Source organism: Belonocnema kinseyi, chromosome 9 (assembly GCF_010883055.1).
Source record: "Belonocnema kinseyi isolate 2016_QV_RU_SX_M_011 chromosome 9, B_treatae_v1, whole genome shotgun sequence".
Taxonomy (NCBI): Eukaryota; Metazoa; Arthropoda; class Insecta; order Hymenoptera; family Cynipidae; genus Belonocnema; species Belonocnema kinseyi.
In genome coordinates, this window is record NC_046665.1 from 123,518,678 (window position 1) to 123,532,975 (window position 14,298).

At 24.7% G+C, this 14,298-nt stretch overlaps 1 protein-coding gene across 4 annotated transcripts in view; it reads right to left on the minus strand.

Moving 5' to 3' along the window:
* Window positions 1-14,298, minus strand: part of LOC117179923 (fatty acyl-CoA reductase wat-like) — a 143,884-nt gene that overhangs the window by 116,722 nt on the left and 12,864 nt on the right. For all 4 annotated transcript variants that reach the window (XM_033372145.1, XM_033372144.1, XM_033372143.1 and 1 more), the window contains exons 2-4: window positions 10,496-10,595; window positions 10,116-10,198; window positions 275-414 (exon numbers count right to left, since the gene is read on the minus strand). In XM_033372145.1, the coding sequence (XP_033228036.1) occupies window positions 275-414; window positions 10,116-10,164 (189 nt within the window). In that variant the 5' untranslated portion in view covers window positions 10,165-10,198; window positions 10,496-10,595. The remainder of the gene's footprint in view (window positions 1-274; window positions 415-10,115; window positions 10,199-10,495; window positions 10,596-14,298) is intronic.

Sequence of the window (14,298 nt, forward strand, 5' to 3'; positions counted from 1 at the left end):
TAGAGATCCAAGGAGATTATGTTGAAAAATAAAAAAAAATTTACCCAAAAAAAATTGTTTTTATACTTCATTCTAAGGACTTATTGAACTACCCTCGTATAAAGAAAAATGCAGAACTTATTTAAAATATATCATATTTTTTGTTGAATTTATGGCGCCTTTTTCAATCGAGAAACTTTAATTTTGGAGTTTCTTTTCGTCGTTTGTATTTTATTAAATAAAATTTTTTTATTTCATAGTTTTTCGTGAAACAAAATATGATTTTTTATATTACAGGTGCTCTGAGGAGTTCCTTCCGTCGTTCGTTTACATCTTTTCCCCTCTTCGGTCTCATCAACATGTAGATAGTTCCTATATTTGGAAAACTTCTCAATAATTTTTCTATTAGAATTTTTCCAAAATATCCAGTTCCACCTGCGAAATAAATTATTAAATTAACTTATATGATCCAAAATTAAAATTTCATAAATTCAAATAAGATTAAAATTATATTTAAAATCCTATTTAACTTCCAAAAACCAATTTAATGTGAAAAATTCCTAAAACTAAAACCTAGAATCTAACGATCAAATTTGGACAACCACCATAAAATGTTCCCATTGGAATCTGAAAAAAAAATTTCCTCTTTTTTTCCCGTAAAAAGGAAAATATTAAAAATCGTTTTCCCTTTGGACAAATAACTAGAAAGAATAATATAAAGCTTATCTAATTCCGGCTAGATATTTATCATCGTTGAAATTAAAAAAAAAAACGTGCCCCTTGAAAAAATAATTCCTTCCATTTTCTCGAAACATAATAATATTTTTGATTCCAAACCACTATTTTAATACCCTATAATACCCCCTAAAAAGTGAGCGTCAAATAGCCCTTTCCGAATGGTGTCAGCTGGCGACTGAAAATTGAGGCGACAAATGCAATAGCTCGTTAAGATGCAATAACTCCATGCAATAACTCGGATCGAAAATCGATGTTTAATCAAATACAACCCGTGATTGTTTGGACGTTTGTTGATGAAAATTATTGAAATTTTTATGTTATATACTCAATATGTACGCCATGCCTAAAAACAATCAACTTTGTTGTAAAAAGTAATATGTTTATTGATTATTTCGAGAAAGTTTTTGACTAGGCTTTAATGAAGTTTTCCTACAAATTAAAGAAAAAATCAGTAAAAAATAGTGGAAAAAGTCACCAAACTTTTCAGAAAATGGTGAAAGCAGGTTATTTATTTTTTGTTTGTTTGTTTAATTATAATGTTACTGCAAATTGCGAAAAAATTGCAGATTTTTTAAATTTCATTTTTTATTTTCTCGCTAATATTTTTCTTATACTTCTCTTTCCTTGGGTTTAATTCACAAGAAAATAGGAAAAATACAAAAACTGTCAACTTTTATAGTTATTTGCTTATTTCGTAAACAAATTATATAAACAAATGCACACTTTGGGCGTTTTTAGGCGAAAAAAAAAGTTTTTTCTTGCGCGCTTGTTACGATTATATTGACAATGATGTTATCAAACGAAAATTTTGCCACTCGTCAGTATTTATTAATTTTATAAACAAATTGTATAAACAAATGCATATTTTGGGCGTTTTTAAGCGAAAAGAAATCGTTTGTTCCTTCTTGCCTTGTCAAATTATATTGCCAATAATGCTTTCGAAAAAAAATTTTGCCATCCATAAATATTTATTTATTTTATAAAAAAACTTGTATAAACAAATGGACATCTTAGTCGTTGTAAGCGTAAATAAATTGTTTTTCTCGTATTTTTTTTTAATTATATTGACAATAATGTTTTTAGAAAACATTTTGCTATTATTTCTTATATCATATTACACATATATATTATTATTGCTATTATTTTTCATGATTTGTTCATCATATAAACAAATTATATAAATAAATGTAAATTTCAGGCATTTGTGGACAAGTATAAAACGTGTCTTATCCTATAACTTCATCAAGATTGAAAAAAAACTATATATTTTCGCTAAAAAAATCCTTATATGTTAATTTATTTATTATTAATTTTTCTATAAAATAAGCAAATGTGAATTCAAAGCCCAATTTTTCTATAAAAAATCATTGGCAATAAAAAATTAGCAACGCCAGAAGAAAAAACGATTTCTTTTAGTTAAAAACACCCAAAATGTACATTTATTTATTTAAATTGTTTATAAAATAAACAAATATTGATAGGTGGTAAAATTTTTTCCACAAAACTTTATTGGTAAAATAATTTTAGCAAGCACAGAAGAAAAACTGTTCATTTTGCCTTAAAATCACCCAAAATGCACATTTGTTTATATAAATTGTTTATAAAATAAACAAATATTGTTATTTGGGTAAAATTTTCAGAAAACGTTATTAGCAATATAAATTTAGTAAGGGCAAAAGAAAAACGGTTTATTTCCGCTTAAAATCGCCCAGAATGTGCCTTTGTTTATACAATTTGCTTATAAAATAAACAAATAATGATAGCATGTAATTTTTTTTTCACAAAGCATCATGGCCAATATAATTTTAGCAAGATCAAGAGAAAAAACGATTTCTTTTCGCTTAAAAACACCCAAAGTGTACATTTGTTTATATAAAATGTTTACAAAGTAAACAAATATTAATAGGTGGCAAATAAACTTTTAAAAAACGTTATAGTCAATATAATTTTAGTAAAAACAGAAAAAACGGTTTATTTTCGCTTAAAATCGCCTAACTGCGTATTTGTTTATATAATTTTTAATAAAATAAACAAATATTGATACGTTGTAAATTTCTTTTCAGAAAAAATAATTGTCAATAAAATTTTAGGAAGATCAGAAGAGAAAAACTATTTCTTTTCGCTTAAAAACGCCCAAAATGTGCATTTGTTTATATAATTTAGTTACAAAATAAAAAAGTAATATTTAATCTTAAATTTTCATGTCCACGTTTCATTCTAAGGAAGCAAGCAAGAGATTTCAGAGCAGAAATACACTTTGTAGACGAATAACCCCTAATGTCAATCATTTGTTAATAAAATTTGTTTATGAGTATTAACTATGAAAGTTCATCATTTTTTAAAAAGTTTCAATAGCCCTCTGCGTAAAATCCAAGGGACGAAAATTGTGTCTAAAAAATAACAAATAAAATTTTTAAAAATCAACATTTTTTTCGATGTTCGCACTAACATAAAAAATCAATAAATAAAAAATTGTATTGATGAAAAATTATCGTACATCACTCGTAAGCTCAGAAATGTACTTACGCGGATCTCATTGTTCACACAGACGACTTGAAAACAAATGGCCTTTGGACATCCCCACACGAGGGCCTGTCTAACCATGCGAGTGATGTACGATATTTGAATCAGAATCAACCTTTTATGATATTGTATTGTAATTAAATATTATTAATTTTTCCATTTTTTTCAAGTGATACAACCTTTTTATTCGAACTTTTGTATACTGAATATTTGAAATCGAATCTTTCTTGTATCGGTTCAGAAACTCAGTAGCCAGAAAGTAAATTCTAACTTTCTTTACTGAAAAATGGAGTTATTATCCCGTACGAAATTCAAGAAAACGGTATAAAAAATTGTCCCTCGATTTTCTCGAAAACTAATCATATTTTTAAATCAAATTTTTTTATACTGATGAAACAACTAAATACGTACAAAATAAGTTCTCCTTTTCATTGAAAATTTTATTTCTTTATCATTGCCCTAAAACTTGATTTGTTAATGCCATCCAATTTTGAGAAAAAATACCCCTTGAGATAAAAAAAATTACTTACCATTTACTCAAAACCTACAAATATTTTTCAATCAAATCTTTTTGCATAGATTCAACAACCCAATAGCTGGAAAGTAAATTCATAATTTTTTCAAATAGAAATTCGGATTTTTCATCACTTTTTAAAGTGGGAAATGGAGTGCCTCAAACAAACAAAAACTTTCTTCTTGTAAATTATAAGAACATAATAACATTTGATAATTATTTATTTTATATCATTAACAATCCAATAATATACTTTTTTTTACCAAAATAATTGAAATGTCTACTAAAAAATGGGTCTCGACAACATAAATGAGTTCTTAACTAACCAGCAAGAATAGGCGAATTTTCAATCAAATTTGTTGAATTTTTATTTAAAGAAATAAAAATAAAAATAAAATAGATGAATTTTCACCTAAAAAAAAAACAAATTTTTAAAAACGAAAAATGGAATAGTTTAACTTTAGGTTGGAGAATACAGTGTTCAGCCAAATGAAATAAGTTTTTAACCAATATTTCAATTTTTTAGCCAACAGATGCATTTTCAACCAGAAAAATTAGATGTCAACAAAAAATACGACTGAAAATGGAATAGTAAAATTGTTGGTTAAAAAATTAATTTTCAAGAAAAAACAACTAATTTTTGAAAAAAATAAAATAAAATTGCAACAAAAAAGAATATATATTTACAAAATAGGTGAATTTTTAACTAAAAAAAAAGATTTTTCGTCTAAAAAGATACTTTTTCAAAAAAAAATATAATAGTTTAAATTTCAGTTAGAGAAATAAAATTTTAAGCAGATAGAATAAATTTTGGACAGAAAAATGAAATTTTCAACTATACAAATAAATTTTCTACGAAGAATATTAAATTTTTGTCAAAACAAAAAAATTTGCGAAAAAGAATCCAATTCAATTTTTAGTTGGAAAAATGTATTTTTAAATGAAACAAAACTAATTTTCAACGAAATAAATAAATTTTTAACCGTGTATTTTAATTTTAATTGAGATTTTAAATCTAATAGTTAAATTTTTAACCACAAGAATTCCTGAAAGTAAAATCAAGAATCCAACGACCAAATTTAGACAATCAGCATGAAATTTTCCCATTGAAATCTGAAAAAAAATTCCTTTCCTTCCTCAAAAAAGAAAAGAAAAAAAACTTTTCCCTTTGGAAAAAAACAAAGGAGAGGAAAGAAAAATGAGAAGGCAACTAACCAAATCCCCTTCAATCACGCTCTTTTTGTTATTTTTTCTTTTTTTATATATAAATAATTTATTTTTTATTTCTTTAATCTTTTTTGTTTTTATTATAAAAACACAAAAAAAGTCATTTTCGAATATAAATACCAACGTTTCGGAACTCATAAAGCACCCTTATCAAGGCAAATAAAAAATTAAAATTCAAGCCAACATACAGTGAGGATAAAGTAAAATTTTTGGTTCAAAATACGATTCCGGTTGAACCTGTGGACCGATTTAGATTTTTTTTAAGCTAATACAAATTTAAAGAAAGGTGTCGAACCTGATTTTTAATTTAGTTTTTCAGTTTTTTTTAAAGTAAATAAATATGACGAAAAAAATGACAATTTTTCTATTTGACGTTTCTGGTGCTTGTAAATAATAAGAAAATTGTTGTAATCACCAAGGTTTCGTATATTTACATTATATAGAGATATTCCATCATAATACAATTAACAGAAACATTTTTTATAAACAAATTATTTTTTGAAAATGTTTTTTCTATAATTTTCAATTATTTAACGTTTTTAAGTTATATTACAAAAATTTTTAATGGAAACAATATTTTTATTTAAAAAATCTCTGTTACGACTATTCTTGTTCATATTATAAACAAATTTAACAAACAAATGCATTTTTCAAGCATTTATCGTCAGAAAAATTCTTTATATTCGATGTAAATTTTTTAGTTAGGAATCTCATGATAATTCAAGAAAAATTCATAATTTGTTGATAAATTTTATGATATTTTAAACAAATTTAATAAACAAATGCATTATTTGAATATTTGTCGACGAAAAACTCGTTTTTTCCATATCAGTCCTTTTAATTGGAAAGTTTACCATAATTTCTGTGAAATTCATAATTAGTTGATTAATTTTATGTTTTTGTTAAACAAATTTAATTAAAAATTCATTATTCGTGCATTTGTCGACGTAAAAACTCGTTTTTTAATATTCCTTGTATTCAAACCTTCTTGTGTTGGCCAACTGTAAGTACTGAATGAACAAAATAGAACTTTTTTCTGAAATTTAATAAACAAATTTAATAAACGAATGCATTATTTAGGCATTTGTCGTCAGAAAAATTTGTTTTTTTCAATGTCAATTTTTTTAAATGAAGAACGTTATGATAATTTCAGAAAATTTATAAATTTTAAAAGGATTTTATGATTGTATCAAACAAATTTAATAAACAAATGCATTACTCGAGCACTTATTGACTGGAAAATTCGTTTTTTCAAGACCAAGTCTTTTAATTCGATACTTCATGATAATTTTAGCAACATCCACCACTATTTGATAATTTTTTTTTCAACAAATTTTATAAACAAATTCATTATTCGGGCATTTCTTGACGAAAAATTCGTTTTTTTTCGATATCAATGTTTTTAATTGAGAACTTCATATTAATTTTAGCAAAATTCATAATTAGTTCATAAATTTTGTGATTTTTTAAAGAAATTTATTTGGGCATTTGTGGACCTAAGAACTCGTTTTTTAGCAAAGTCAGTCTTTTTAATTTCAGAAAAAAGTTCTATATTTTTCATTTAGTACTTACAGTTGGCCAAAACAAAAGGTTTTGAATACAAGGAATGTAAAAAAATGAGTTTTTACGTCGACAAATGCCCGAATAATGCATTTTATAATTAAATTTGTTTAACAAAAACATAAAATTAATCAACTTATTATGAATGTCACTGAAATTATCGTAAAGTTCCCAATTAAAAGGACTGACATTTAAAAAACGAGTTTTTTCGTCGACAAATGCCCAAACAATGCATTTGTTTATTAAATTTGTTTTGAAAAATTATAAAATGTATGAACTAATTATGAACGTTGCTTAAATTCAAATAAAGTTCTCGATTAAAAAGACTGATATTAAAAAAAAAACGAATTTTGCGTCAACAGAAGCTCGAATAATGCATTTATTTATGTAATTTGTTTAAAAAATATATAATTTATCTAATAGTTATGGATGTTGCTAAAATTATCATGAAGTTCCTAATTAAAAGAACTGGTATTGAAAAAAACGAATTTTTCAATAGATAAGTGCTCGAATCATGCATGTTTTTATTAAATTTCTTTGATAAAATCATAAAATCCATCAACAAATTATGGATTTTCTGAAATTATCATGAGGTTCCTAATTTGAAAAAATTGACATTGAAAAAAAAAACAATTTTTCTGACGACAAATGCCTCAATAATGCATTTGTTTATTAAATTTGTTTATAATGTTAACAAGAATAGTCTTAAGAGAAATTTTTTTTCATTCAAATATTGTTTTCATTTAAATTTATTTGCAATATAACTTACAAAAATGTTAAATTATTGAAAATGATAGAAAACACATTTTCAACAAATAATATGTTTATAAAAAATGTTTGTGTTAATTTTATTATGATGGAATATCTCTATGTAATGTAAGTCTATGAAAAGTGGGCGATTACAACAATTTTTCCTATTATTGACGAGCACCAGGATCGTCAAATAGAAACAATTATCATTCTTTTCCTCATTTTTATTTATTTAAAAAATATTGAAAAAAAATTAAAAATCAGGCTCGACAGCTTTCTTTGGAATTTTATCAGCTTAAAAGAAACATCCAAATACTTTTTTTTCCTAAACAAGAAAAGAAAAAGAACTTTTCCCTTTGGACAAAAGCAAAAAAGTGGAAAGAAAAATGAGAAGGAAACCAACCAAATCCCCTTCCTTCTCGCTTTTTTTTATAAATTAACTAAGAAGGGAAAAGTTAAATTTGTAGGCAACCGACTTAATTTTCAACAGAAAAAAACGAAGAATTTTCAATTGAAAAAGCTGAATTCTCAACAAAAAAATAAATTTTCAATGAAAGAATATAAATTTTCAATGTAAATGGTAAAAATTACTATTCTAACATAAGAAATTTATTATAAGTGCAACTCAATTAAATATTTTTTTTAACAAATGAATTTTAATAAAATAGTTTAATTTTCATCCAAGGAAAAGAATTTTCTATCAAAAAGATGAATTTTTTAACAAAAATGATGAATTTAAACTAAAAATATAAATTTAAAAATAAATGTAATAGTAAAATTTTTATTTGAAAAATTAATTTCCAAACGCAAGAAACTATTTTCGAACAACATAGTTAAATTTTTAACAACAGAAATGAGTTTTTGGACAAAAAGATGAATTCGCATCCAAAAAAATAAATGAATTTTTAACCAAATGGATAAATAAGAAACTAAAAAGAAAGTTCCAAACAAAAAATTAAATAATAATCTTTTTATCTGAAAATAATTCTTTTAAGCCCGAAAAAGCCGAAAAAAATGAACTTACCATTAAAATAATGAACCTTTAAAAAAGTTTGACCACGCTTATGGATTTTTAACTAAAATGATCAATTTTTTAACTAAAAGATAAGAAATTAATTTAATTCAATAATTAATTTTTTCAGTCGAAAAAATATAAATTTTCAAAATAGTGAATGAATGAATTTTTTTAAATTTTCATCGAAAAAAGGAACAAGTTGAATCTTTAGTCAACAAAATTAATTTTCAAAGAAAACAAAGGCCCAAAAAAGTCGAATTTCTAAAAAAGAAGTGAATTTTCAACTAAAAAATTGAAAATAAATAAAAATAATTAAATTTTCCATGTTTAGCTGAAAAAGTTAATTTTTTTATGACGAAAAAAATGTATAACGAAAATGTTAAATTTTCAACCAAGGAAAGAAATTTTCTATCAAAAAGATCAATTTTCCAAAAATACTAATTTTCAACCAACCCTTGTGGAAAAAAAACCCGCTGAGAGGTCTTAGGATGAGGGCCCCCGTTGAGGGCCCAGCTCGGTTGCCCTCACGGATCAACGAATATTTTTTCAACACCACAAATTTTAAGATTTCATGAGTTCAGACTTACAAACAATACATTTCTGTCAAAAATTGGATGACACTTTTTTGAAATTCGAAATAGCACAATTTGGATGTTCCATAGGGGCCCCCGCAGGGGACCCAGCTCAGTTGCCCTCACGAATCAACGATTAAAATTTCAAAGTCCAAAGGAAGTATATTTTCTCGACACTACTAATTTTGAGGTTTCACGAGTTCAGACTTACAAATAATGACTTTCTGTAAAAAATTGAATGACACTTTTCTGAAATTCGAACTCTCACAATATGGATGTTCCATAGGGGCTCCCGCAGGGGACCCAGCTCGGCTGCCCCCGCGGATCAAAAATTCAAATTTTCTGACAAAAATTCGATAACACTTTTTTGAAATTCGAACTCTGACAATATGGATGTTCCATAGAGGCCCCCGCTGGGGACCAGCTCGATTGCCCTCACGGATCAACGATTGAAATTTCTAAGTCGGAAGGGTAAATATTTTATATCCTAAAAAATGGACATAAAAAATATGTTTTAAAATATGGTTTATGCATTCTAAAATTTCAAAAAACTATAAATACATCTGTCCCGAAAACAACTTTTTCCCTGCTTTTTTTAAGATAAAAATTCTAAGTTTCATCTTTTATGAAAAATTTTAATTGTTAATAAAAAATTACATTTCCCGTCATTGTAAAAAGTTTTAAATGAATTTTCAATTGGAATAATGAACCTTAAACAAATGTTTAATCAAGCTTATGAATTATTAACCATAATGATACATTTTCAAACTAAAAGATAATTAATTAATTTAATTATTCAATTTAGTTCAATAATTAATTAATTTTCTGTCGAAAAAATAAAAAATTCGAAATAGTAAATTAATTTATTTTTTTTAATTTTTCATCGAAAAAGAAAACAAGTTAAGTCTAGTCAACAAAATTAATTTTCAACAAAACAAAAGCAAAAAATTTTAATAAAAAAGATTAATTGTCTACTAAAGAAAAAAAATCACCAATGAAGATGAATTCTCATCAGGAATTTTTCTCAAACAAATGAATTTTAACAAAATAGTTAAATTTTCAACCAAGGAAATGAATTTACAATCAAAAAGATAAATTTTCTAACCAAAAACTCGAAATTCTAAAAAAGAAGTGAATTTTCAACTAAAAAATATAAATTAAAGCTAAATAATTACACCATCTTGAGCCTGTGTAAATATAATTTCAATAATAATAATAACTCAGAAGTTGTATATACCTGTAATGAATATATTTTGATCATCGTAAAATAGTTGAATTTCCGACATTGTCACAAATTTCGGAAATACTCAATAATTTTATCTGAAAATAACAAATTAACAGAAAATGTAAAAAACAGGAAAATTTTTTAGAAATTTATTAATTCGATTACAAAACAGATTTTTTTTTTAATTCTCGCTAATGCCAACCACAACTTTTTTTTGCAAATCTCAAAATAAAAAAAACGCGCTAAAAAAATCATAATTAGTTTAAATCTCGTTGGGAAATTTCTTCTAGTTTTTTAAACGAATCAGTAACTTAAAATGTTGAATACATTTTTATAAAAAAAAATTAGAAAATTAAGTTAAAATTGAGAACGATTAAAAATAAATTACTTACCTGTCTTCGGTCCGAGATCTGAATGATGAACGAAGCGAGACTTTCGAACGAAGAATCATTTTCATTCAAACGAAGATCAGGTGGGGTTAATTAAAATCGGCTGAATATAAAAATCATATAATTACGTGTATACATGGTATAAACTGTTAACAAATTCTTAAAAACTAGATAACTTTTGATATGATTTTATGATAAATAATTCAACTACAATTAAAAAAACGTGACCAAGGTGAATTTTTTAGGAAGGAATTTATCATAAAGGAGTAAGCGAAAACACACACGCTTTGATATTAATGCCCTTGAATTGTAATGTACGATCTGAGTGAAATTACGGAAAAAATCACGCTTTTTTGCAGATATTTCTAATTTTAGGAATCTTTTTTTTAAGTCTCAACATTTAAAAAAAAGTTTGGCTTGTAAAATTTCAATATTGGAAAATTCTCCCATAATAAAATTTTCGAAATTAAAAATGTCAGAATAATAATATTCGCGGAATTTTAAAATTTCCGAAACATAAAAATACCGAATTTTGTGATTTCCGAAAGATATCCCAACTGTAGAATTCCTGAAGTCAATGAATTCCTAAAAGTATTGTAAAATAAATATAATTTGTTTATCAAAAATATTATAATTAATTATTTCTATGAAACTATAACATTTATCAGAAAAACTTCTTACGCTTTAATTCAGAACTGGTTTATCTCGAAATGAAATTTGTTGTTAAATAATAATTTGATTGTTTAAAAGTTTTTTTTATAAAATGCATATTTTTAAACAAAATTCTTCATCCAGAAATATATATTTTTTATATTGTTATTATTTTAAATTCAAACAATAATTTTTAGAAACTTTAAAAATTTCGAAAATTGATCTGCAATAAAAATATTTGATCATATTTTTTCAATAAATGAATAATATTTAATAAAAAACTTTGTTTAATTGTTTAATTTCGACGTGTTCATAATATAAACATTTTCTAGTTCGGGATTATAACAGTTTTGAAAATTTTATTTTTGTAGTATGAGAAATTAATTCAAAAACTGGCGCGCCTAAAACAAAACAATTATTTCTTAAATTTGCTCAATATTACTATTTTCAAACTAGAACAAAGTCTTGAAAAAACTTTAAACATTAAAAAAATTCTTGAGAGAATTGAAAAATTCCAAAAAATTAAATTCCCTACACTGGAAAATTTTCGACATGGAAAATTCTCGATTAATAAAATTCACGACGAAAAATTACCGAATTATAATGTGCCCGAATTTAAGCAATTAAAAAAATGGTTTTTTAATAAAAATTATTAATTTATTTAACATAAACTAATCCAACATTTTTATGGAAGAATAATTTTTCTAATGTTTAAACTGTTTAAGCATGATGTTTTGAATCCAAAATAACAATAATTGCATAAAAATTATTTAAGAAAAGAAATATAAAAACACGTGCGCCTGGAACGAAAAAAAATTTCTCCCTAGATTTTCTCTGAACGTAATAACATTTTTTTAACTCTGCAGGATTCCATTCGAAGGTCCTCTTTGATTTTTTTAAAATTAAAAATTCCTTTTTTTGATGAAATTTGTTGTAATTAAAAAAATACGATGTACATTTTCAAACACAATTTTTCATTAAAAAAATTTTTTTGGTAAAAATATTTGAATATTTTATTTTTAACAAATAAAAAATATTTAACAAAAAGCAATCTTCTTGGTTTCTTAAATTCTGAAATCTTATAAACTCTCGGGAATTTTCATAATTTTAAGCAATTTTATAATTTCGGGAATTTTACAATGTCGGAATTTCAATGTTTGGTATTTTGAATTCCCTGTTATAATATTAAACATTTTTTAAATTTCCAAATAATAAAATTTCCGCTAATTTTTTCTAACCACCCCACATTTGCGCACAGATTTTTTCAAATTAAACTTGAAAGCATCAACAGCTTTAATTTGGCGATTGTGAATTCTCTTTTGTTAAAGCTCCTTCGGATCCAACGAACACATTCTCATCACGTATCTCGCGCTTCATCTTCGCTTTTTTCAAAGTTCCAGCCTTTCAATTTTCTATTATTATCTAAAATTTGGATCTAAAATTTCTATTTTTATATTTTAAATTTTATTTTTCACGATTAAGAAAAAATCTATACATCGTTACAAAAAATTATAAATAAAAAATTGCTAAATCATTTTTAAGTGTGTGAAAGCGAAATCTAATCCAATTAGTCTCCCAAAACGTTACCCGGTATACAGACGCCGACTTTGACCCACTGAAAAGACACCAACGTAAAACCTGTTTCTAAGGATTCAGGAGGTCTCGAGATTTAAAGAGATTCGCGTGAGTCATTTTTCTCATAGACTGAATAGCTTTAAACTATAATTAGATCGTAAAAATGGTTTTCTAGCAAATTTTTCATTCACGAATAAATTTGTCTCAATTGTTGTACTTTTGAACTCTAACAATAATTTTAAAAAATGGTAAACATTACAAAAAATTATTTGATAAAATATTTTATTATTTTAGTTTTATTAAAGCTTATTAAATTTTTTAAAACGGAACAATTTAAAAAAATTAAAAAGAAATAAATGGAGAAAGATCGATTTTCGGGATTTTTCAATCGTCCTTTCTAAAAATTTAGGAAGAAACCCGAAAAATAAAAATTCCGAATAATAAAACTTCCAATTTGAAAATTTCTAAATAATAAAATTTCCGATTTATAAAATTCTTGCCTAATAAAGTTTGTGAATTTAATAAGTTCCTACATATTTTTACAATAACACAGTAATAAAATATATTTAAAAAAAAAAATATTTCTAATGTTTAAATTTTTCATTTATCGTTTGAATTCCAAGTAACAATTGAACAAAAATTACATCCAGAATACATATTTTTCAATTAATTTAACTTTAAATTCAAACAATAATTTTATAAACTTTAAACATCAAAGATGTATGAAAATAAGTAATTATTGAATTTAAAAATAAATAAGTAATATTGATTTAAAAAATGGTGATTCGGAAGTCTTATAGTTTGGATATTTTATGATTCGGCCATTTTCTTTCGGAAATTTTTTAATTTGGAAATTTTATTATTCGGAAATTTTATTCTATGAAAATGTTATTGGTCAAGAATTTTCCAACTCCGGAATTTTAGTGTCCATAAATTTATTTTTCGGGATTTTTCAGTCGGCGCATATATATTCGGGAATTATTAAGTTCAGTAATATTATAGACTGTCAGAAATTGCATTATCAGGGAATTGTACTCTTCTGAAATTTTATTATTCGGGAATCTAATTATTCGGAAATCTTATTATTCGAGAACTTTACAGTGTTGGAAATTTTATTTTTTGGCATTTTTCATTCGTGCCGTGTAAACTCGGAAATTTTTTAGTTTGGATATTTAATAATTCAGCAATTTTCTGTCCAGAATTTTATTTTTCGGGAAAGTTTTAATGCGCTATTATTATAGACTGTCATGAATTATATTATTTGGAAAATTCAATATTTAGAAATTTTATTATTCGGGAATTTTTCAGTTTTATTATTAGGGATTTTGTCAATTTGGGTATGTTTTTTAAGAATTTTCCAATTCAAAAATTTTACAGTCTGAGTCATTTTATTTTTCCGGTTTTTTTCGTTATCCCGTATTTAATTAATAAAAATGATTATTGTATTTTTAATATAGACTATCAAAAGATCCTGAAAAAATAAAATAACCCAAACTTTAAAATTCCTGAATAATAAAATTGCCGCAATGTGAAATTTCCTTCACTGTATAATATTTCCGAATTTGAAAATTCTCAACAGA